This window comes from Protopterus annectens, chromosome 11.part0 (genome assembly GCF_019279795.1).
Source record: "Protopterus annectens isolate FY-2018-M chromosome 11.part0, PAN1.0, whole genome shotgun sequence".
Classification (NCBI taxonomy): Eukaryota; Metazoa; Chordata; order Ceratodontiformes; family Protopteridae; genus Protopterus; species Protopterus annectens.
In genome coordinates this window covers 1,467,188,842-1,467,215,029 of record NC_056745.1, presented here as the reverse complement: position 1 = coordinate 1,467,215,029, position 26,188 = coordinate 1,467,188,842, and the positions used below count along the sequence as shown (strand labels likewise).

At 41.8% G+C, this 26,188-nt stretch overlaps 1 protein-coding gene across 5 annotated transcripts in view; it reads right to left on the bottom strand.

Annotated features, from left to right (window-relative positions):
- Window positions 1-26,188, bottom strand: part of ASB15 (ankyrin repeat and SOCS box containing 15) — a 520,090-nt gene that overhangs the window by 140,977 nt on the left and 352,925 nt on the right. For all 5 annotated transcript variants that reach the window (XM_044088770.1, XM_044088771.1, XM_044088774.1 and 2 more), the window contains one exon: window positions 24,102-24,672. In XM_044088770.1, coding sequence (XP_043944705.1) covers window positions 24,102-24,672 — 571 coding nt within the window. The remainder of the gene's footprint in view (window positions 1-24,101; window positions 24,673-26,188) is intronic.

Genomic DNA, 26,188 nt, shown 5'->3' with positions numbered 1-26,188 from the left:
ATACACATGTATACTCATACATATGTCTATATGCACATCTGTATAGTGCAACATATATATGGCCATGTGTATATCTCTTTGTATGTACACACACACATATATATATATATATATATATATATATATATATATATATGTGTGTGTGTGTGTGTGTGTGTGTGTGTGTGTATATATAGCTATATATGTATGAACATCCTATGTGAACAGATATGCCTATTTATGTGGGTATATATGTAGATATCTATAACTATATGTGCATACATATCCATTCTGATATACCTTTTAATGTCAATATATATGTAGATATCCATATGTATACGTGCATATGTATCTCTATCTGTATATGTGTAGACATATATTGCTCTGTATATGTATATATCTGAGTGTTTATATATATATATATATATATATATATATATATATATATATACATACATATACATATCCATCTATGTATGTCGATATGTAAATGTGTATATATCTATATAGATATATGGATAATTATATATACATATATGTTCACCATATGTCCTGAACATGGAGTGGAGCCCTACCTCAGCCCCAATAGTCCCAACCTCTTAGTGCAAGGGGATGTAAGGTATGTATTGCAGGTATATTTGTAGACTGTTGCTACTATAATATGGATTGTCTTCACAGACATGGTGTGTGTGGGAGGTCACATCTGCTTGTAACGTGTGCACCATTAGCTACTGACAGACATCCTAAGGACATCATAGTACAGTACCACTGCTGGCATAGTAATGCTCCTGTGGACTACAGCAGAGATATGGCCAATATATGTGGACAGTCTGATACACTCTGGTCAGTCCAGAGGTATACACATAACCCCTTAGTGCAAGACATGCGGACCAAGCCTGACAATGTGGATGTTAACAGCCATGTAGATGGGTATATCATGTAAATACTGGTATACATTTGCCCCCATAGGTTATGCATTAACACACCCCTGTCTGTCCTGACACATAATAACTGCTGGTACAGAGGTGCCATGGCCACATACTACCCACTAGTTAGTGACATACAACTGTACAGCATCCCACTGCTTTGTCTGACATACATGACTGTTATGGTGGCCTGGCCGCAGTGCATCTGGCAAGTATCTGGACATGACATCTCACTGGGTAAGTACATTAAGCTGCTAGGCATGTAACAAAGCACTGTGCAGACTACATGCAAAATGCCTCAACACTGGCCTACATTTCCTATGGGGGAATACACATGTACCTGCATATATAGCAGGCTCTACAGCATGTCACAGCACAGAGTAACAGACACCTGTGTGAAAGTGCATAACCACAACCAATGTGAACACAGCCACAGCCACATATGGTAAGCTAGTGTAATATTACAGTATATGGACTATCTGATCAACACCATCCTCATATTTGCCACTCACACACAATAACCCTACATATACTGGTCCGCTACACAGTGTGGCCTGATGCCTGTCTGTGGTGTGGTACATGTGTGTGTTTGGCCCTACAAACATGTAAGCCGACAGGGTAACATACAGTGGAGCAGCATGTAACATCAGATAGAACTGGACCAATAACAATGACATCTACCAGTCTGTACATAGGTCAAAGTACATATTCACAATATACACACTGCTGACAGTCACCATAAGTACACAGACCTCAGTATTGTACACACAACCACAGAATGTCCAAGTTATGTCCTCAGATATAAACCCTACTATACATAACATGTGTAGCAGTCTGATATATCACTGGCTTGTTATCAGATATGATGTGAATAAATATAGTGTACAGAACATATGCACCTCTTACTGCATGACATATGTACAGAGGTCGATAGAGTTGTGGCTGGAGGCACAAACACAGGACCAATACTGACATGTTGATGTGATAACCTCATATATTTACTGTTGAAATAGGGTTTGTTGCAACATATGTCCTATGAGGGATATGAAGTCAGTAACTCTCATGGCTGTCACCATCTACTGACTGCAGTCCTCACACTACCTTCTGCAGTTCACAGATAGGTGGTCTGTGGGTAACACAAGAAACAAAAGGCACCATGCACTGCCCAGTCTGCAAATGACCCTACAGATGGGGCTTTCCTCATAAACATAGCACTGACATGACAGGTATTAAAACATGTAGGACAGCCATATCCACACACACCCTGTTAAACCAACATTACTCCAAATGCAGTATAGCAGCACTTACAGTCTGTAGTCATGTCAGGCACATCCCCCTCCTGTGTGTTGGCCTGTTTCCACAGTGTATGTTGTTAGAGGTAAATCCCCAATCCATCTGTGATACTGTTTGCCAAACAACAGAGAATGAAAAGGCCCAACACCAACATGATGTTCCTAGATATTGGAGTGTGTTTCCATGCAATTGGTTATGGGAATGTTACCACAGCTGTTCCACAAGCAATCAGCTAGAGGAGGGCTGCAATTCGTGCAGACGCCATCAGGTGATCATGAGAATCACTTACAATACACATGCTGCTGCCTAAATAAAGCAGGTGTAAGTCTCCACATCCACCAGAGAGGGAGTGAGAGAGGCAGACAGAGGCAAAAATATGTCAGGGAGGGGTGGGAGAGTAAAACTTAAGCATGTTTGTGTCACACACCTACCAGTACAGGGTATCAAATCCCATGTATTGCTATCACATGTCTATGCAGTTACTGGATGCGCCACATAGGTTACATGTTGAGGAGCCCTCCAAACATATATGTGATGGTGAGTGACATCTGCAACAGTGATATGGTAGCTATACGGTAGGTGTAGTACACATGCCTGTCCACATGAACAGGTGTCAGCATCAACACAGCAACACTCTCTCAGGGACCCACACACATTGACACACTTGGCAGGGTCAGGAATACAACTCATCACTAGTTAGATTGCCACAACACAGTACTGTGCAGGTATCACATGCACCACAGGGGTTATATGGAGGTTATATGGGAAAAGGGTATGTGGAGATGTCTGACATCAGACAGCATGCTTCAGTATGCCAATGGGGATTGTAGTGAGTGAGAATGTGGTCATAGGCATCATACACCACATACACACAGACACAGGGTGCCAGTACTGACATGCATGTGTGCATTGCTTCACAGGTGTGTAGTAGTCAACTGTGCCAGATGGCTGTACAAGGCTAGGTGATAGGTATACCTTGGCATCAGGCCACATGACAATGGTCTGCAGTGTGGCTCAGGGGTGTAGTGTCTGGATTTGCCCACACAGGTGTGTATTGTATTCACCATCCTATCACCTGGGTAACTATTGTGTGTGGTCATTGCTGTGCATTGCTTGCCATGTATGTGTTCCTTAGTCCATGACATGGACAGTGTCTGGGATGTGCACATGTCCCATATGCATGTACAGTGACATGTGGAACTGTACCTGGGGTGTCTGGCCCATGTTGTGTACACAGATTATCATCAGATGTGCCAGTCCTGGCCTCATGTGGTGGGAACTGTTAATAGACAGCAGGTTGACCCTGCACCTACATTGATAGCATGATGCAGGTATTCCCTGGTGTCAGTGGCATCTGTCCATACAGGGCATGTGTTTCCAGCATGGTATGTCCTTTGTGGGTCACATTTGATGGCACCACAGGTGTTGCAGGTGTCCAGTGGGGAACATAGGGAAGGTGCACTGTCTGCATGTACATGCCTATTGGACTGACGGACAGGGTGCCACGCCCTCAGTAGCCCACTGCAATCACACCATGGTTATTATCAGTGTGCAATATGCAGGGTACTACCAATATAGCAATTGTTGCCTAGGCAAGTGTGTGTGTGTGTGTGTGTGTGTGTGTGTGTGTGTGTGTGTGTGTGTGTGTGTGTGCGTGTATGAGTCATGGGTTGAGAGTGTTCTCTGGGTAATACAAGGATTGCTAACTTTGTTCATCTGGCCTTGATGTCACATGTAGGGGTATGGATCTGCAACCCAGCCTCTCAGCTATTTCACATTTGTTATCCCTGTATGGTGGACATTTTGACATATACAAGGGCCACCATATAAGGAATTTGCAAAACCCACTCCACAATGAGTCCAGTTGTTACACACTCACAGCCACCTCCACACAGGATATGAATGACAAACACAGACACACACACACACACACACACACACACACACACACACACACACACACACACACACACACACACACACACACACACACACACCTGCCATGTCTGGGATTAGAACTCTTACCTAACTAGTTTATTACACTACAATACTACGCAGTTATAGGATGTGCCACAGGGATTACTGGAGTACTCCTTCCCCAAAGGTGTATTTCACAGTGAATGACATCAGCAGGCTTGCCAAAGTAGGACATTTGATTTGTAGTGAGTGTGAGTAGCCTAAAAAGCATTGCTCTCTACACAGACAAAAACACACAGTTGCCATGTCTGGGATTAGAACTCCTACCTAACTAGTTTATCACACTACAGCAGTACGCAGTTATGGGACTCGCCATAGAGATTATTGGGCTACACCTTTCCCAAAAGTGTATTTCACAGTGAATGACATCAGCAGCCTTGCCAAAGTAGGGCATTTGAATTGTAGTGAGTGTCACTAGCCTAAAAAGCATTGTTCTATACTCAGGGACACACACACACACACACACACACACACACACACAGTTGCCATGTCTGGGATTAGAACACCTACCTAACTAGTTTATCACACTACAGCAGTACACAGTTATAGGACGTGCCATGGAGATTACTGGGCAACCCCTTTCCCAAAGGTGTATTTCAAAGTGAATGACATCAACAGTCTTGCCAAAGTACAGCATTTGAATTGTAGTGAATGTGACTAGCCTAAAAAGCATTGCTCTCTACAAAGACAGAGACACACACACACACACACACAGTTGTCATGTCTGGGATTAGAACTCCTATCTAACTAGTTTATCACACTACAGCAGTGCTCAGTTACAGGACGCGCCACAGAGATTACTGGGCTACACCTTTCCCAAATGTGTATTTCAAAGTGGATGACCTCAGCAGGCTTGTCATTGTAGGACTATGAGGAGGGCAGTGTGTGTGCATGGGCCATAACCCATTCATCTAGAGGCTAACACACCACATGCAGGCACATGCAGGGTTATATTCCACAGGTACGTGTATACAGCTGCTAGATGACTACTTCCTTGTACAGTCATGTTGCACAGCTAGCACTTGCACCACATAGTCTGTAATGCTGTTGGTTACTGGTGGCTAATGCCTACAGTGAGTGACATTTACACCTCATGTGGTTGTAGCCATTTGTCTGTGTGCTGGGTGGGCAGGCCTCATAATGGATGGCTCCTTGTCACAGTCACTTTCTTCCACACATCTATGTACGTCTACTTTTGGCTTATTATAGTGTGTTGTCCTTGGATATATGTCTGTATTCCTATCCACTGTGTGTGAAAAGCATGACTGGTGCATACTGAGGAGTGTATGCACTAACATCTGCAACTGCCAGATATATATGGTCCACTGTTGTTTGCAGACATGGGCTTTGTTTAAGTGTGTGAGCATGCCCAGTATGACCTTTCAGTATGTTGTTGTCTGACCTTGCCTTCATTTCTCTAAGTGTGCGAGCATGCCCAGTATGCCCTTCTGTACTGAATGTGTGGATCAATTCCAGGTAGTTTGTACTCCAGTGCAGACCTTTGTGTTGTACACCTACAGGTAGCAAATTGTTTCTGCAGGGTATCCATCGATCATTTGGCAATATGGGGACTAACTGTGCAAGGGATAGTGTGTACTGTAGGTGATTGTGTCTGTGCTGCTTCAGCTACATGGTACTGCTGTTAGCAGAGATATTCAGACATGTGTACTGTTATACACTGTGATGTTATCTGTTCTCATGTACTGTCAGGTGTACATTCTTGCTCACAGTGATGTCTTGGGGGACAAGGGTGACTGCAGCTGTGTTCGGTATTGTGGCAGATGCCTACATATTCATGGTAAGTTATGCCATTCTGGAGGGGGAGCTGCAGACACTTGCTGCTGGGTCTGTGTATCTGGTTCATCACCTTGGTACAGTGCTGGCAGAGGATCCCATACTTGTACATCAATCAACATGACAGTATGGCCTTATCTTGCTGTGGCAATACCTCACAGCTGTACAGATTCACACAGGTTACCCAGAGGCAGGGGCCATGAATCAGGACATTATCCCTATTGTGGTGTACAGGCAGGTATGTAGCCACCCATTTATGTGTTTGCAGCCAGGGATAGTGTGTGCACACAGCTTTGTGTCGGACTTTGCACATTCCATGCTGCCCATGCTCCCACACCCCCCTATGTTATTCTATCCTCTTCCATACATCATGCATACATTCCCTGATACTTTCCCTAAGGTTATCACCCCATCACAGCTGTGTGTTGGTGTTAGTCTACAGTTCATGCAGTGGGATATGGTGGACATATTACTGTGGTTTGTCCACATGGCCTTGCATATGGCTTATGTGGAGTGTGTTATGTTGTTATTTGGGTGTCCATGACATAACATGCATTGGCAGTACATGTGAGACACAGGCCTTTGGCAAAGGCCTGTGGGCCATTAGGTGTTGATGTGGGCCAGATGAGGCAGGCCATTGCATTCTGTCAGTCTTACAGTCTCAGACCACCATACAGTATATTCCCCTGGGGTGACAGGGTAGGTGTGCTAGGTGTTCATGCCAATACTGTCTATTAGTCTTGATCAGGTGGTGTGGATGCTGGCAGGATGCTACCTACAGCTAGGGAAACACCTGCATGGGACACCTGCACTGCATGCTGCATTCTTTTGCTATTGCCATATACAGGTAGGGTCATATTGTACCCATTCCCCACAGCAGGGATATGACCAGAGAGGTACCTGTGGGTGGTGTTTGCGTGAGCTGGGTGCATGTGTGCTATGGACACTACTTGCATCTGACACACAGATATGCGTGGGGCATTCCAGTTATGCTGGCATGTGCAGGTACATCAGCTGTTTCCCAATACATCAGTCCTACCTCCTTTGTGATCTGCAAGTGTTCGGGCAGACAACACCGGTATCCCCTACTACAGGACCAGATAATGTAATGCATACCTGTATGTACAACTCCAAGGGTGTCTCCATTTCACAGTGACACAATATATACTGTATGTCTGGGGTACTTTTCCCTCTGTACTGCTTCTATCCCAACAGCCAGGCCATGACAGTCTTTCAGATGGTGTCACATATTACCACCATACATTTACAGTGACTTACTGCTAGCATGTGTTATATTGGTGGGAATATTCTTTGGCACTACAGTTGTGAGGACTTGCCCCTGTCATCAACAGTAATGGGCAATGGCTGCCAGGCCTTACCTCAACATGCACACATACTGACCACTCTCACACAATATGAAACACACACCAACCTAGCACACACATACCTGCATATTGTGCAAATGCTGCAACCTACCCAACTACCTTGGCCACCTCTGGGCATCTGTGCTGCAATGGTATTATACCTACACAATACATGTTACTACATTTCTACATAGGGTTGTGGGAGGACACACCTGACTGTTTCTACATTCCTACACAGGATTGGGGGAGGGGGCACACCTGTCTGTTTCTACTTTGCTACACAGTAGTTGGGAGGGGGCACACCTGACTGTTACTACATTTCGTAGGGGGCACACCTGACTGTGACTACATTTCTACACTGGATTGGGGGAAGGGACACACCTAACTGTTTTTACATGTCTACATAGGCTTGTGGAGGGACACACCTGACAGTTACTACATTTCTACACAGGATTGGGGAGGCACACCTGACTATCTACATTTCGACACAGGATTGGGGGGCACACCTGACTGTTACTACATTTCTACATAGGATGGGGGGCACACCTGACACTTGTACACATTAGCTATGACTGTACTGGTATGTTAGGTACTCCATTTCATCCTGTATTCTAACCTATCATGCTGACTGGGCCTATATTGAATCAGTGAAAGCTTAAAAAAAGCAAATGCTGATTCATCAACCCTATTTCAGCGAACGCTGAAAATGCCGAACACCCAGAACAGCAAATTTTTTCTCAGGGAAAAAAATCGCTGGGCTGGTTTCAGGAGTTTGCTCCACTGTGGTGCGATCTCTGAGTTGGTATAATTAAGTAGGGCGATGTGCAGGGCACAGCCCCCCACATCGGGGGGTGTGGGGGTCGAAGCCCCCCACATTAAATAATGTTTTAAGGTTTTTTTTTTTTCGGAACAGCGATTTTTTGCATCATTCAGAGGCCTTATCACAGCCTTTGTCTGTATTTGTCTACACCTGTCCTGCTGGCTGAGACTGTTGCAGGGTATGTGAACCTCCCTGACTGGCATGTGTGAGTCATATGGACACACATCGCCCAGCACATTTCCTGCAGTGGGTTTTGTCGCCTTGTGTAGTACTGGCTACTATGGTGACACCAGTGATTGTTACAGATCTCATGGTGCCACTATAGGTGTCTACTATCTGCTGGCATACCATTCAGCCACCCAATTCTCTTGCATGCTCACATCCATACCATAGATACAGGTAACAACACATTCTACTCCATTCGGCAAATGGTAGGTTGAGTGACTTACCTTTTGGGTGTGCCAGTATTGAGGATGGTGCTGGAGGGCTGCCTATGTCAGATGCACATAGTACACTCCCTATACATGGTTGAGCACAGGTAGCATCATGCTTGACATCCCTTTTACTGTATGTGTGAGTCAGAGAGAGGTGTCATTCCCTGGGTCCCTACTGTGTCAGTGTATTTGCTATGCGTTGCCTCTTTGCCAAGGCCAGGGCATACTGGGCATGCCTCTATCTGCCTACTGGGGCAGGCTCAGGTTGTTCCTCCTCCAAGTCCCTCTGTGCCTGTGCAGGCCCTGGCATTGGTAGGGGGCTGTGTGGCTCTGCCCAATGCTGTTCCTGCTGCAGCTGCTTCTGCAGGATCATATTGTGTAGCATGGCACATGCGATGACAATTTGAATATATGTAGCTGGTGAGTACTGCAAGGCTCCATTGGATGTGTCCAGGCACTGGAACTGTGACTTGAGCATCCCAAACACACGCTGTATTATAAGTCTGGTCTGTGCATGTGCCTCATTATGGCATTCTTGTTTGGGTGTGTGTGCATTTCTGATGGGTGTCATCAGTCACGGCTCCAGTGCGTAACCAGCATCCCCCACTAGGTGACCATAAGGGATGACCCCATTGGCAAATCTCTGGTACAGCTGTATCAGATGCCAGATGTGGGAATCGTGATAGCTTCCAGGGCAGCCAGCACACACATTCATTATAATGCCCTGGGCATCACACACGACCTGGCAGCTGATGGAGGGAAAGTCCTTGCGGTTGATGTAGACCCTACCCCAATCACTGGGTGGTGCTTTGATTCATATGTGCATGCAGTCTATAGCACCCACTACCACAGGTTATTCTGCTATTTGGTGGAAGAGACGCATATTGCTGGCCAACACCTCACAGGTGTTGAGGAAATATACATGCTCACTGGCATGTGCCGATATGGCATCCAGGAACTGGTTGAATACTCTGGATGCTGATGCCTGTGAGATCCCCATGATATCCCCAGCTGGGCTTTGGGAGGTACCTGTGGCTAGTATTGCTTGGCCTACACATACCTTGGTATCCACTGGAATGGGTTTGCCTCTGTTAGTTCTGTGTGTCAGGCGTGGCCTGCACAGCTCAACAATTTGCTGTAGGAGGTCCATGTTCACCCTATAGCGCTCCACTGTCTCCAGCTCATATAGCCCCTGGTAGGTTACCCTGGGTCTGTACACTCTTCTCCATCTCCTCACTGTGGGTTGGTCAACAGCATTCCCATCTTCACCACCCTCAGCCTCTTCCACATGTTATTCTATGATAGCTGCTGCAGCCCCTATCATTTTATTGTTTTGTTTGTTAAAAGTTCCCCGCTTGTATACACTGGGGGTGTAGAGTATGGGAAAAAACCGAGGGAAAGGTGTTTGCATAGTTTATAGTAGTGCTGGGCTGGGCTGCTGCCTGTGTAATTGGCTGACTCGGATACATTTCAACTGACATCTATGCTAATTCTCCTAGATTACCTTCCTACTGCTGTTTTCCCTTCACATTGCCTTCCTGTTTAAGCCCGGGGGCATGCCGGGCAAACACAGTGCTCAAATGTACACAGAGCTGCTATTTCCTGGTTTACTTTTTTTTTCTTTAAAACCCGGTTCCCGGCATGCACACCCGCTTAGGCAATGTAAAGAGTGCTAGGCAGCCTCAGACACACCCCCTTGCTTAGCTGTGCTAAGCTAGGAGCAAACTCGAGCTACAGGGCTCCAATCCGCTTACAGTATGCCTGATACACCCCCCCTATGATGTCAGCTAACTCCTAGGTTTGTACCAAGCTATTCCTACTCTTACACTGTTGGGAGCTGCCTAGCATGCAGGGGAAATCTGGGATTCACTATCATTCCCCTCATTTGCATAGGATTGCCTGCTAATGCATAGTTACATGTCCCACACTGAGCCTCCCCCCTTAGCAACCACTATTCACTGGCCATGTTGTCTTCTGCCTGCCATTGAGTATAATGGCAGAATAGTGATTTTGTTTAGAATGCTTATTTTAGTTTTTTTTTCTTATTTTTCCCCCGATCTCATTTGCACGTCACTGCCCTATGCTTAAACAGCCGAGATTGGCTAAAAAAATAAAAGTTGATTTTTTTTTTGCAAGTGTTTTCCATGCCAATGGCCTTATAGTTGGCCATTGGCATGCTTTATACATGATATCCACCCTTTATTTGGAGCTGCCATTGCTCCGTTTTGTAATTTTCAGAAATGTACTTCGTCACTGGCGGAACACATTTCTACAGATTATACTAGTCCTGCACGGCCAGTTTCCAGCTTCCTGGAAAACAAATTCACCTCATTTGCATGGATTTCTCCTGCAAATGGGGTAATTTGCATACAGAGCTGAGTCCGTGCAGGACTAATGCAGGTGCGCTCGTGCACGCCCCCTACAGATTATTCCTGGATCGCATGGCAGACATATTGCCTGCTGGAGCTCCTGCACTAGTCCTGCGTGCTGTGCAGGGCTTGCAGAATCCAGGGGACTGTGTCTACTATGACTTATAAAATTTGGTTTAAGATCTAGCACATAAAGAATACTACACTATAAAAAGTTTGTGCTGAAGAGTTTGCCATTTATACTTCTTTCATAACCATTATGTTTACAGAAATGTGAGCATTCATTTGAAATGTGAGGACATAATCTGAGTCTGTCAAAAGGCTTAGGCTCTGCCCATTGGAAGTTACATTGCAAAGGGATAAGGAGGCACTATGCTTCACATGGCTGGAGTGCCTGTTCCAGTGAATGGGAATGATCTAAGAAACATATCTATTTCTCCAACATGTCTTATTTATGTCCCAAACAAAATGTAGGTCTTTTAATCTAGTTATCTGCTGCTGTTTGTTTTGCGGATGTGCAAAAGTTTCATCAAAGCAGGGTCCGGTGATATCTTAGATGCCAGGCAAAGATCACCTCTCAGAGGTCTGCATAATACTGAGTAAAGAGACAGGACTTTGAGGTGATCAGAGTAGGACATTGCATTTACCACCTGCATTCTTTTTGTAAAGAACCTTTGTGGAAGTTCTAGTTGCTGCATGTGTCTTGTCAGGTGCATACCAAAGTGGGCATTATCTTCTATGATGGGTCTGATAAGGGCCAAGTATAGTAGTATGATGACCTCTCTGGACCTAGATGCCTTCTTATAAGTTGAACAACATAGGATTTTCTTACTACCTTGGACACATGTTGGTCGAAGGCTAGGTTACTATTTACAGGACTGTCCAGGTCCCTGACTTGTGAATCAACTTTTAGGGATGTTTTATTGATGACATAGTTATCTAGGGGGACAAACTTCCCAAAAGGTGCTATAATACATTTCATGGTAATGGGTTTTAAGCATGGTTTTGGTACCAAGAGTTTGTACTAGACTTTCCTGAAGGGTTCTCTCATCTTGTAGGGATTCAATGACTGCTCCCTGTTTTAAATCATCTGCAAACTTGCTTAGACAGAGAAATTTAACATTGGCTTTGCTATCCAAGAAGTGGATGCCATAGAGGAGTGGGCCCAGCACAAAGCCCTGAGAGACTCCACTGGTGACCACCCACTTTGTAGAGGTGGTCTCACCAATTCTAACCTCCAGGGTCCTGTCAGTGAGCCAGCTAGTTATCCAGTTGTTATAAAGGGGTTTATACCTAGTTCCCCGAGTGGAATACTGTATCAAATGCTTTAACCAGATCTTTGTAGGCAGTATGCACCATTTTCCCCTTATCCATTGCCTTAGTCATCTTTGCAAAGAAGTCCGTCAGATTCAGTAAGCATGACCATCCTTTTCACAAGGCCAAACTGCAATGGATCAAGTGTCTGGAGGTGTCCTAATGTGCTTATTGATAATTTCCATTCTCTGGTTTTTGGTGAACATCTTCACTACAAGATGAACTATAACTGTATTAAGTGGATTTCTACCTAACGAATAGACATGCTAAATCCTGCTGTAACAACTGACCTCCCTGACTACTTCCATCGGTTCCATGGGCCTATCTCCTTTGCCACAGTCTCATTATTATTTACGTCACACTATAATTACCACCAGCCTACAGCTTCAAGTGGTCCTTTCTGCTACTCTCATCATCTTTCATTCTGAATATTTCCCAGAATTCATCAGTGACCACCTTACCAATGACCTGGCCACTGCACACAACTCGTATAAGAGCAAAACACTCCACATTGTTTTCTTCAAATCCAACTTTGAACTATTTGCTTCGTATGGCAAGGTTTGGCTACATGGAGGATCCTTTTATGTCTTCTCTGCTAATGTTGTGTTGTAGATGATGGCCCACATTTCAGATAACTTGGACCATGCTATGACCCATTATTGATATTCTGCTATCATTTTGACCTTCTTCAATACAGAATTGACTCACCACTACAGAATTCTTGCAGTTACAGTAAACCTCCTCACTCATCTAGCCCAATCTTCATTTGTGAAGGACATATTCATACTGCATATGGAATATTCCCCCATCTTTTCTTTCTTCTTGAGACATTAATGTGCATAGGCTCCAATTTCTTTCGAGGTCTGCAGATTTATACCTCTATCATTTTACCCAGAATGCCACTGTATTGATTTTAGAGCATGTTGGCTACCTATACATCACTGCACCAGCCTCATCCTGGGTTCAGTGCTAGCTGTTTCATATCTCTGTCCCATCCTCCTACAGCATTAACACCAGGAGTGTTTTTGTCTTAATTTCTGGGGTCAACATGTAAACAAATGCTCGGGGCTAGAAGTAAGGCCTTCACTATTAGCAATCCTGACTCTGAGAAACACTTTCTTTCCTCATCAGATATTAAGCAACTTTAACTACATTTAGATCCAAATTAATGAATCATACCTACATCACTCATAAATACCTATTTTCATGATGAATGGGGTATTGACAAAATGGGATATGACTGTCTGTAAGTAGTCTTCAGTTAAGAAAGAAAGAAAGAGGGAGTGAGTTATCCCACACAGGGACATAATGAGTTATCCCACACAGGGACATAATGAGTTATCCCACACAGGGACATAATGAGTTATCCCACACAGGGACATAATGAGTTATCCCACACAGGGACATATAATGTCATCCCACACAGGGACATAATAGTTATCCCACACACAGGGACATAATGATATATCACACAGGGATATAATAGTTCCCACACACAGGGACATAATGAGTTATCCCACACAGGGACATAATGAGTTATCCCACACAGGGACATAACTAGGGAGATGGAATGCTAGATGGGTAAAGAAAGAGATAAAAGAGAAGCTTGTGATAGGGGAGTTGCAAAAACAGCCATGACTGAAACAGCAAAAGTAAGCATGGATCAGCGAGATGAGAGAGAGAGAGAGGGCAACAGGCTCTTTAAGATCAAGGTATTAACAAATTTTCAGAAACGTTATGCCCACTTACATAGGGAAGTGATAGCATAAGAGAATAGCTTTGAGGTGCATAAGGGTTTTATGAAGTATGTAGATTACAGAGGAGCCATTCAAAGGGATACTGCTTGGGGTTAACTACTGGAAACTATCCAATGTATGCAGAGCAATACAACCTAGATGGATGCTTTATTGATAAATATTTGCAGTATCACTGCAAGCCGTTATTAGAGTTGTTTAAACATATTTTCAGGAAAGGGCATGCTCCCACTTTCATGCAAAAAATGCATTATTATTCACTTTTGGAAAGCTGACATCCCTACTAATTAAATTAGAGACAGCACCCCCCGAAGTCTAGATCCAGTGGTACATGATCTGAGCACTCAGGTTGATAGCAATCTGAGCTTTGACCACCATGTAGCCATGGTAGTAAAGAAATTCTTCTTTGTAGCGCATCTTATAAGTAAAGACATCATGTCTACATCTAATGATGTTATAATTCCATTAAACTCGGCCCTCATCAGACCAATAATTGAGTACAATGCTCCCTTTTGCATGTACCTCACCAGACACCTGCAACAACTGGAGAGACCACAGAGGTTTCTCACCAAGAAATTACAAGATACACAAAACAAGTTTTACACCAAAAGACTGAAAGCCCTGTTGCTATATTCTATTTCCTACAGGTTGCTAAGGGGTGACCTGTGCTTGGCTTACAGGGCAGTCTCTGACCCGGCCCTGATGGAAATGCTACACATTCGTAAATCAAACTGCATGAGGGTCCTCACTTCAGGGATCTTAACCTAGCCTCTGACATGAACAGGTCATGCTGAAGAGATAGATGCTTCAGCCAGAGACAGACACTTCTCTGCAATAAGCTTCCAATTGATATGAACAGAGCGTCTCCCTGACCCTCTTCAAACGCAACCTAGATCAATGGGTGGGTGACCTCAAATTCACTCCTGGGGTAGTTCTTATGTCCTCCTGGATAGAGGAAGTCAGTATTAACTGCCATAGACCCTTACCTCTGTGAACTTCACTTACCTACCCACTGGCAACTGGGGCAACTCGGGATAAATATGTCTGGGCTTGTAAGGTCTCTAGGGCTGTTAGGCTTGTAACCTTCTATGAACCTATGAACCTATAATGATGGCGAGCCATAAGGGAGGAAATAAATCCAGGGCGCCCGTATAATTTCTTTAAAAGGCATATCATTCTGTGGATTTGGGGGTTCTTTTCTTTACATTGTGAAGGATAATAGGAAAGGGGGTCCTTTCGGCAGAGGTGCATGAGCATTATGAGGAGTCGAGAATGTGGAGCTTAACCAGTACAGCACTGTCCAAACAGGTGAAATTACACAGAACTGCATGTTACCACTAACTGCTGTTAGTGAGTTACTTGCTGTATTTATTAAAACATTATCTCAAAAGGTCAGGAACTATTTAAATGGCTGGGGTACTATTGCAGATATGCATAAAATGTCTCCAAGGTTCTTAGCTATCTTTTGAGAATTTGGGAGGGCTTTAGTACTTAATTTCCATCCCTGGAAGTTGTTAATAATTTTGACATGATGAGAAGATGATGAAAAGCTAGAGCTACAGTGTTTGGTGTGGGGAGAAAATTGTCTAGTTTTCTGGTGTTTCCCGCATTAGGAAATTGAAATGCATAATTGGAAGGAACTCCTGTGGAGGATTAAGGAGCCACTGAACAGATCAGGTAATGTTGTTACATTCAGGGGAAGGATACAGGTGATTAGAGTGGTCATTATACCCTTAATTATGCATTTGTGACAGCATGTGGGTACTATCCCACAGGAGGAGATGATTGAGGAGCGTACCTCGGAACTATCCAAATTTTTGCAGAATTTCCAGATTTTTGCCTTATATTTTTAATCTATACTCAAAAAAGTTGTGGTTTTCTGGCAAATCATTGGGACTTGAAGCCACGAAATAATGACAGACATTTGAGTTTCACAATTCATATCTTTCAGAAAATATACGATAATGCAAAATGTGTTACTCTAGTAAAAGGAATATTTAATATCTGTCCATATTTTTCTGCCTTTTTTGTCCCCCCATCCTTATTTTTGTCTTTGTCCAGAATTCGTGTGTTAAGAAGTTGAGAGGCATGCTCAGGAGATATATTTGGAGGGGACACCAAGGAAGGTTTAGCTAAGGTAGGGTTAAGTTGGCTTGAAAAGTAGGACTTTGGCAATACTGGACTTTTTTCTCTCCCCAGTGCTAACTGTTATCTGGTACCAGATCCTCACCTTGTTCATCAGGTTTAATGGACCCACCTCAGCCTGTCCTGGGCTCAATATGACCCACATCCAGGGACAATGAGGTGACTGATGCTGCTGGTGTGCTCTAACTCCTGCCAACCAGCAGCAGGTTTGCAAGTTCTGCAATCACTACCCTCGGGAGCTGCATATGCATTTCAGTGCATGTGAAACCTCCCAAATAAGTATTACATTGCTTATGCAGCATGGAGCTTGCCGAGGTCATAATGGTGCCTTAAGGCACTGAGCATAGGCTGCCCCTTCCCGCCAGGAAGGGCAATCTGACATTGGCTGCTCATTCCTGTCCTTATCCTGTGCCCCTCCAGCACCCATTCTGCTAATCAATCATGGATCATCTGAAGGTCAGTAAGGCCTTTATTCCTCTGTGCCATGGGGCTGCTACGGATACTCAACTTTTGCCAGTATATGGTGGCAGTTAACCTGAATCAGAGACTGACAGGACAAGAACTTAAACAGCCTGGATAGTTACTGGGAAATGATGCTTGGAGGTCAGAAATGGAGGTACTATGGCCTAAGGTTAACACGGTCACTAATAAAGAAGTGCTGAACTGGCTGCTTTGATTATCTCCAGATTTCTCATTACTAGAAAAATGTGCAGGACACCATTTAGGACAGGAAGTGAAGCCTTTTGTGTGAGTTAGACTCAGAGAGTGAGAATTATAAGTAGTTAAGGAATGTAAGACCTACAATGGAGATGTAATAATGCTGGATGGTTTTATTGTTCTGAAACGCCAAAAGCAAATTTTGCCTTGGAAGCCAAGTAATTGGCTTCTTTGTAAAGTGGTAGTGGGCCAGGTCACAGTGGCTTTGTACTAGGAGTTAATCACGGCCCTTTGGGTGAGACAGTGGCAAACTTGTGATGGCAGAAAGTACAAAGGGGTAGGGGAAACTGATGTACACTAGGATTTATGTGTTGTTGGGAGTGGAGGAGAAGAAGAAGAAGCTGCAAACCTCATGGGGCAAAGAAAGTAAGGTGTGGCTTAAAGAAGGTCTCTGGGTGAAGTTAAAGCTGTTTATGAAGAAGCTGAAGAAATAGGCCTAATCGCTTGACATCCAGGTAGGGCTTCCATGCAGGTGATATTGGACCCCTAGGAAGATAAAGGGAGAACAAAGGTGGGAGGCTATATTCTGCTGGATGTGTGAGAAGCAGTGTTTGATCATTAGAAAGGTATAATGGCAGAGGCATTTGTGGTTGTAGAAAAAGAGGAATTGAAAGTTATATAAAGAGGGAAAAATGCAATTAAGTATACTAGATACTAGTGAACTAGCGATATTAAGAAGGAGGGAGGAATAAGTAAGTAGAAATTGTAGATAGGATAGTAGTCAGCCAGATGGAACAGAGCACTGACACAGTCTTAACACAAAGATGAGCATGGAGGTTTCTCTTAAAGCTAAGCTTATTGTTTTTTTTTTCTCTAAGTGGTCTAGGTGTGGTATTCCATAACTTGAAGATATAAATGGACTAGACAACATTCTCTGATGAGTTGTGAGATCTAGATTATTGAGCCAACAATTTATCTTTAGAGCAGAGAGAGGTCTACAAGGGTTTTACCCCTGCAGGAGGGTATGCAGGTAAGGGCATTCATCTGGGTGGCAAACTATGGACTGAGCAGGTTTTTAGCTGAAGAAATTTAAGACAGTTTAAAAATCCCATCCTTTTAATTGTTAAGAGTGTAAGGCAGTGATGGGATCTGTTAGGCAAATTAGCAGTGAATTTCACAATTTTATTATAATGCTGTTCAAGCTTTTCTAGGAGGTTGAGGTGTAGGTTAGTGATGATAGGGGCAGTGTTTAGGAGTGTTGGTAGGATATAATCATTTGCAGCACATTAATGACCTAGGCCACTGAGAAACTGCTTGGCTATGTATGGAGCTCCAAGTCTTGTGGAGAGTTTTCTTTATGACATTATGCTTTTGAATATTTGACTTGATCTTAGCAATTGTCACACCATGCAACTTGGTGTTGAACACCTGCTTAAGTTTAATGTTTTGAGCTGAGGAAATATTAAAACTGTTTGAGCCTGGGGAATTAGCTTCAAGGAGGAACAGCATCAGTTTGTTTTTTTAGCATTAAGTGTAAGGTGAGCATTACCTAGTAACTGTTTATGGCTGACAAAGTTCGCAGATGACTGCAAACTGGGGGCCATAATCGAATCTCCAGCTGACACAAGCATCCTCCAAAAGGGTCTCACAGAGATAGATGCTTTGTGCCCGAGCCACTGCCTCAAGCTAAATGCTAAAAAGTGCATAGTCATCCCCTTTGGGAAAAACAAGGTGCCCACAAATTACCACATAGGTGGTAATCCATTAAGTACGGAAGAAGTAATTAGAGATTTGGGGACAAACATAGATAGTAATCTCTCCTTTGATAATCACGTTGCCAAAGTGGTTAGAAAGACCTTCTATATAGCCCACCTTATCATGAAAGGGTTCTCATCTAGATCAAGAGAGGTCATTCTGCCCCTCTACTCGTCACTCATCAGGCCCATAATTGAGTACAATGCCCCTTTTGGAACGTACCTTACCCGACACCTGCAGCAGCTGGAAAGACCCCAAAAGTACCTCACCAAGAGGATCATGGGCTACAAACAGATGTCCTATGCAGCTCGACTAAAGAAACTCCAGCTCTACTCAGTTGCTTACTGCCTACTCAGAGGTGATCTATGCCTGACGTACAAAGCCATGTCAAACCCAGAATTAATGGACATGCTCCACCTCAAAAAATCCAAGTCCCTTAGAGCTACATGATCCAGGGACCTAAACCTCAGTAAAAAAATAAATAGGACATGCTGGAGGGACAGATTCATTTCCCAGAGGCTCCCCTCACTCTGGAATAGAATCCCAATTCATATTAGACATAGCCCCTCGCTGATCCTCTTCAAGCAAAATCTGGACGCGTGGATGGGAGATTGCAAATTCACCCCTGGGATCTCTTCTGTGTCCCTGCTAGACAGAGGCACAGTAAACTAATCTTAAAAGGGTACCTTCTGTGACCTACTTTAAAGAGGCACAGTAGGCTAATCTAATAGGGAGGCAGAAGCCAAATACACTCTGGCTAGGCTTATAAATGCCCTAGGGCAGATAGCCTAGTATCTAGCTATGAACCTATGAACCTATGAACTGTTCTACTGCTGAGTAGGATACCTGCATAATGGTCCGTTGCTGTCCCAAGGAGGGGGCAGAGCAAATGACTGTAGCATCTTCTGCATATTGAATCATAGTGGATGATGATGTGACACTGTAAAGGTTATCTGTGTATAGATGGAATAGGAAGTGTACAAGAACGAACCCTTGGGAGACACCTGCATATACTAGGAGAAAGGAAAAATGTGATTTGCCACCTTACTGCTTAGGTGTGATTACTTAGGTATCTCTTGAACCATGATAATGTTGTGTGAGGTAAGATAAGCTCTGCTAAGGGTCTGAATCAGTTTTCCATGTGGAACAACACTGAATGCCTTGGAGAGGGCCAAAAATGGCTGAAATTTGTTTGGCAGCATTATTATGTTGGTTGGCATTGTCTAGAAATTATAGCGGACAGTAGTAGTGCCATGGTGAGGGTGGAATCCATGTTGGTTAGATGAGAAGAGATTGTTGTGAGTAGATATTGGAAGATATGAGTGTACACTCAATACTCCAGGATTTTTGAGTGAGGAGGAAGTCCACCCATGGATCAGCAGTTATTGAGGTCAGTGGAGTTTCCTCCCTTATGTAGTCATACAATATCTGATTGTTTCCACACTTGAGGAACATATGACTCGATAATTGATCTATTTATGAGGATGAAGACTGGAAAAACTATGCTCTCATTGGCTACAGTGTACTCTGCTGGCAGGTTGTCAGCTGCTATAGCAGATGACTTCAATTTAAGGAGGATGTATGTTTTGGATGGCTGAAGTAGGGATGTTTTTTAGTGCAAAGCTGTTTGAGGTAGATTTTCAGGTTTATCTTAGCATGGTTCTGAACCTGTTGGAACTAAATATTTAGTATCTTGCTATTTTTTTCTGTTTTATTTTTGTTAAGTTTTTTGAAGGAGGGGGTGTTTCATAGGAGCATGCTGTGGTCAAGTGACTTGCTTAGAACCAGCTTTTGTTCTCAGTATCTTTGCCTCCTGCTTGCTCACCAGCTCTTGTTAAAACTTTGTAATAAAGATAAGTAATTCATTTTCTCCATTTTGTACGTTAATTTCTCATCTACTATAACTCTACTTTCGTGGACCTGTACTCTTCACTATATTTATTTAGTATCTCTTCCAAAGATCCATTCACAACGAATACTAAAAATGTTCATAGGATTTCTTCCTCAAAGAATGTTGGATAAACAGTCCATAATTACAAATAAGCTACAATAAAGGCAACTGTTTGCTAATAGGAGCATTGGTTCACCTTAGATTAATGCCTCAACCTGAAAATATTACTGCTATTAACAACTCTTTTACTGAAATAGCTCAAAATTATAGGTGATCTGTGAAGGTGGCTAGATCTCTCACTTATTTTCCAGATGCGTATGTAGAATTTACAGAAGAAAATACTTCCCAACTGAAAACTACATAGTATATTCCAATCTCCTGTCACAGAGCATTGGATTGTGTAACTGTAATACTGTCCCGAATGTAACAAATGCTTCACTGCCAGATTCTTGCACAGCTCATAACATGAAAATATGGTCATTTGCAATTTAGCAGCATAACTGTCTCTGGAATCATAATGCCAAGTCACCTTCTTTGCAGCCTGGCCTCTGTACCTATGTTATTATCAGAGAGAGATATGGAGATTATCTCTGTGCTACATGTACAATTCAGAATGACTAGGTTGCTTTGTGAATAGGCCAAATGCACATCATAAAAAACTAGAATGCAATCTGTATTTCTGGATTTTGCAATCTTTCGGGGGAGGAAGGGTCTTGCACGGTAGACAGTGCCATAGAGTTATGTGATTGGACTATCATGTCACAAGAAATGGTCATGACACTTTGTCACCCTTCCTATCCTGTGCAATTGGTGAACAGCACCCATATTTCTGAGAAGTAGAGGTTTTACTGTACATTTACAAGGCATAAATGACATGCTATTCTCAGGAACTATTTATTATACGATACAAATGTATCTCTGCTGGTGATTTTTTTTTATGCAGTGAATAAACATTCCATAAATAAGAAATGTGGAGTAGTGCCTCTAGAAATGCATGAATAGCTGGGAGTGGGTCCTAGGCATAAACAGCATCAAAATGTGACAAATGGTAGAGACAGGGAATCTTCCCTATGTATAACACTATCTCAGCATGTCAGCTGGGCAGAAGTGAGGAATCAATGCATATACTATCTTAGCATGATAAAATGGGTTGGGTGGGACTGGGCAGTCAGCCCTCAACATGAGAACAGAGCTAATATGCTTACAGAGGGGCAGGGATCTTCCCTACCTATAAGAACCTTAGTGTAATGACAACAGTGATAGGTATGTGGAGGATTTACCTTTGACATGAATAATATTTTGTAATGCCATCTAGGAAGGGGAGGGTGAATGTTTATACTACCCATAAACACTTTTTGAATCCACAATGTTTACTATTTATTCTATACAAAAAGGGTTTCTTCATGAATCTCTGTATTTGTCAGTGATGAATTTCAAAGTCTTATTGATATATATTAATTCATCCTGCTGTCCTATAATTTCAGTTAGAATACCACTGCACTTTAATATAAAGATAAGTGATCATATCCCAAAATTGTTCGAATATCTAATATTTTTAGTGCAACAAAACACATTGGGACATCGTCTGATCTAAATTATATAGTTTTGCAAGGAGAGAAACAAAAAGTTGCAATGACAATTATTGGAACTATTTTACCCAAACTAATAATAGATCTCTGAGTGAAGAAGATAAAAATAATTTTAATATCTTCTAAACATACAACTTCATCTCTTAGATGGAATCCTTTACTTGGGAATTTTTACATAGATCTTTCTTCATACCACATACAATTGAATTAATGTTCAAACAGAAACAAGTTTGTTGGAGATGTAAACAAGAACTTAAAGTGGATTGGTGACCCATTTTTTGACTGTACTGTCTTAACACCTTATTGGAATAACATTAATCTCTTTTTACAGACCCTTTTGGAGATAAATTTGTTTTATCTAAATCAGCAATCCTTTTTAACACTCCTATTCCTATATGTGTTAAAAAATGAAATATCGCATTTTGTGGTCTATACTATCTATAGCGAGAAAGGTTATAACTCAGAAATGGAAGAAAAAATCCACACCCCCCTTCAAAGATTTATAAATATTGCAACAGAAGTCTGTCACCTGGAAATCATTACAATCAAGTCAAGAACAACCAGGATTACCTCTTGCTACAATGCTTGGATAAAACTTAAGAGATCTGCTTGAGAAGTACAAATAACTGCATTTTTGATTTAAAGTAATGTATAATAACTTGAATGACTTGATGGTTAATGAACACTCCTGTAAATAGTTGTTTTTTTTCTTTTATGTTTGTGGTTTAGTTACATTTTTTCATTTATTCTGTTCATAAATCTCTGACTGTAAATATTGTGATTGTTTTACAAATTAAAAATCCAATAAAAACTTATTTTTCTGTGCTTTGACCTCTTATTGTGTTGTCATATTTTAAAACTGGTATTTCACATCTACTGCCCAATTTTATCATGTATCCTGAATCTATGCTCATGTAACAGTGTAGTTGTTTCTAAGTGCAAAAGAAACAATGGTAAAGTTTCTCTGTTATTCATCTAGTATTTTGGACGTCACACTTCAGAAATAGAATAAAAATCAATTGAAAAAGAGAAGTAATAGAGTAATTATGTACAGATGATGAAGGACTTGTCATCTATCCTCCAAACAAACTTTACAGAGGCAAAAACACAGAGATGCACTCAATGCACACACAACAGATAAACCTGTATGATAAATGGAAATATAGCTGATAGTCAGAAGACATAACTCACATCTCAGGCGCTGTAACCGACCATCAAATCACCTCATAAATTGGAAGAAAGACTTTAGTTATTACCAGATGTCGCTAGGTGGACAGTAGAAGAATACTTAGCTGTGGTGAAATAACTGAGAAAGAGGGGTGACCATCTCTGCTTTTTTATGGGTTATACATGTTTTAAGATTACAGAAGGTGAAGAAACTACAGATTAATTTTCCTTTGATATCTTTGGTTCATAAATTCGTTATAAGCTACCTGCCTTTGTGCGCCATTTTAAGTATAGCCAATTACCCCACTTGAGAATCAAACCTTGCACCTTGTGTCTGCAAATTAAACACTTTCACCAGTATGCTAATTGTGATTACAAGGTTTGTTTTATCATATTTAGCTATTCTATCATATACTGTGGAAATGGAGGTAAATAAGATGAGCAGTCTCAGTGGATGACACATATAAGTCACGTGGAGTTCAAAACATATGAAAGACTTCGATACCCATGTATGGTGCACAGTCTGTGTTGTACTTTTAAGACCTCAACATGTGCTTTTGCAAGTACAAATCACTATAAAAGCGAAAAAATGTAAGGCATTCATTTTGTAAAGGAATGCTTGCCATTTTGTCCAGCATAAAAATCAATATTATTGTTCTTAGACTGAAGGGCAGAATATGGAGATGTTACCATGTGACCTAAGTAAATGGCACTGAGAAGAAAAGTGTGTGACAGATTGGCGATGCGCTGTACCACATAATGTTCAGATAATCAAAGGTTAAAACTTATACAGGCATACAAATAAAATATCTGGAATTCCAAGGTCACACTGAATCTGTTCATACTGCTTCATGAAGCACATTGATTACTTACAGGATTATCTTTTATGATGGCTGATGTCCACCCAGGCACTATGTCTTTGACACCCTCTGGCCAGGAGAATGAGTTGCCAAAGATATCTCCATGCAGACAATCGAAGCACATTTCAGCCTTGTAGCCATTGTTTAGTAGCAATCTTAGCATCATTTCATCTTTCAAAGCATACTGAATTGCAGTGGGAAAGTGGGTCTCATTTACAATTGTAAAGTAGCAGTTGACATTTGCTCCAAAAGAAAGGAGCATTCTAACAATTTCATGGTTTCTAGCTCTTACAGCCACAAGAAGAACATTTAGAGGATCCAGGTTAGGGTTAGCTCCTGCTCTCAGAAGCAGTTCGGTGCATAAAATGTCTTGATTACATACAGCAAAGAACAGAGCGGTTCTTCTTTCATCATCATAACTTTCTGATATGTGGTCTGCTAATAGTGTGTTTGCACTGAAATCATTTTCAAGAAGGTATTCCAAGCACTGGACACTCTGGCCCTCTGCAGCTGAATGAACTGGACTTAATCCACTTCTCTGTATTGCCCCTTTTGATGTGACAGGAGTAAGATATTTCAAGGCCCTAAGAACAATCACAAGGTTAAATTTGCTTTGTATTTATAAATGTTCACTATATTTCTCTGTTTTTTTTTCTTTAATAACACTTCTATCTTAAATGAAAATCTATTGTCTTACTACTGAAAAGCCACATAAAACTACAATTTCCTTCCGCTGTTCTTTTTAAAATTAGAATGGATATTAAATGATGATTTGCTGACTTACAACTCCATATTCATATTCAAACCTATCTGACAACACAAAAAGAATTCCTACTATATTATTTTAAGAACTGTTCTAAGCACTTACATGTACTGTAATTCCTAATTATATTTGATAGCTGTACAGTTCAATTGTTTTCTGTTGTATTAAAATAGTACCCTACCAGATTTTCAAATATCTCTATGCTTAAGACAAAAAAGTACAAATCAAACATGTGGGGAATCAAGAACCCTAGGAAAGGCTGCAAAATGAAACTACATCATTAAAGGTACCCTTTTATAAAGGAACCGATGCATTGTTCCTAATAGGGCACTTTAATTTGCATATAATTATTTTAGTTATTTACCACCATAATTAGAGATTACCTTCTGGAGCACTTCCATTGTATAGGCTGAACCTAAAAGAACCAACAAATTCAAAGAGAACTGTTGAATTGGGATCATGATGTTTCAATGAAATATAATAAATATTTTGTTTATCACAACTCCCAGAAAATACAGTTGCTGCAGCTGTTCTGCATTGTGTGGCAATACTGTGACTGCACTTATGTAAGCTCTCATTTTTTTTAACTGTTTTAGGGCTTTTCTCTTTTCCCTTTGGATGTACAACCATGGGGTTAGTACATATAAATAAGGGGATATGGCAGAGAATGTGGCAAATGCTGTCAGTTGAAGTTTTGGTGGGTACATTGTTCAACAAGTTTGAGTCATCCAGTTTGATATTGATGGAAGGGTACTCAGTGTTCAGAGGGAATCTGCCAGTCCTCATCATCTTTAGCTTACGATTAGATGTAGCTTCACTAACGTGGGTTCAGTGCACCCCCTTTTTGCTACCAAACCTTCTTATGAATATGTCACATGGGGACCCATTTTTACTCTGTCTCTAAAAGAGTTCTAGAACTGTGGAATGCGCTTTGTGTTTTAATTCCTACACTAGTCATATCATACCTTTGTGCCTTCCATGCCTTTAGTATTGAATTTACGTTTTCAAACTAATTTCTTTTATACTTCAAATAAATGCTAATATCTCTGACTGTGGATTCTGCTCATAAAGTATAAAGCCATTTAATTTAAACAATGGTGCTGGTGAGAGTCCAAGTCTTAAAACTGAATTTTGTAATTTACAGTATATTGGGTCTGGGTCAAAGTACAAACTTTAAAGTGTGTATATAAACTCAAGGTCTGAGGAGGCAATCATGGATTCTGTGTCCTGCTTGAATTGTCTTAAATTTTAAATTTCCATAAAATGCATCTAATTTGATTTTAAATTCTACTAATGTTTGTTGTATTCTTGTTTCTTTTGGCAGCCTGCTTCACAAC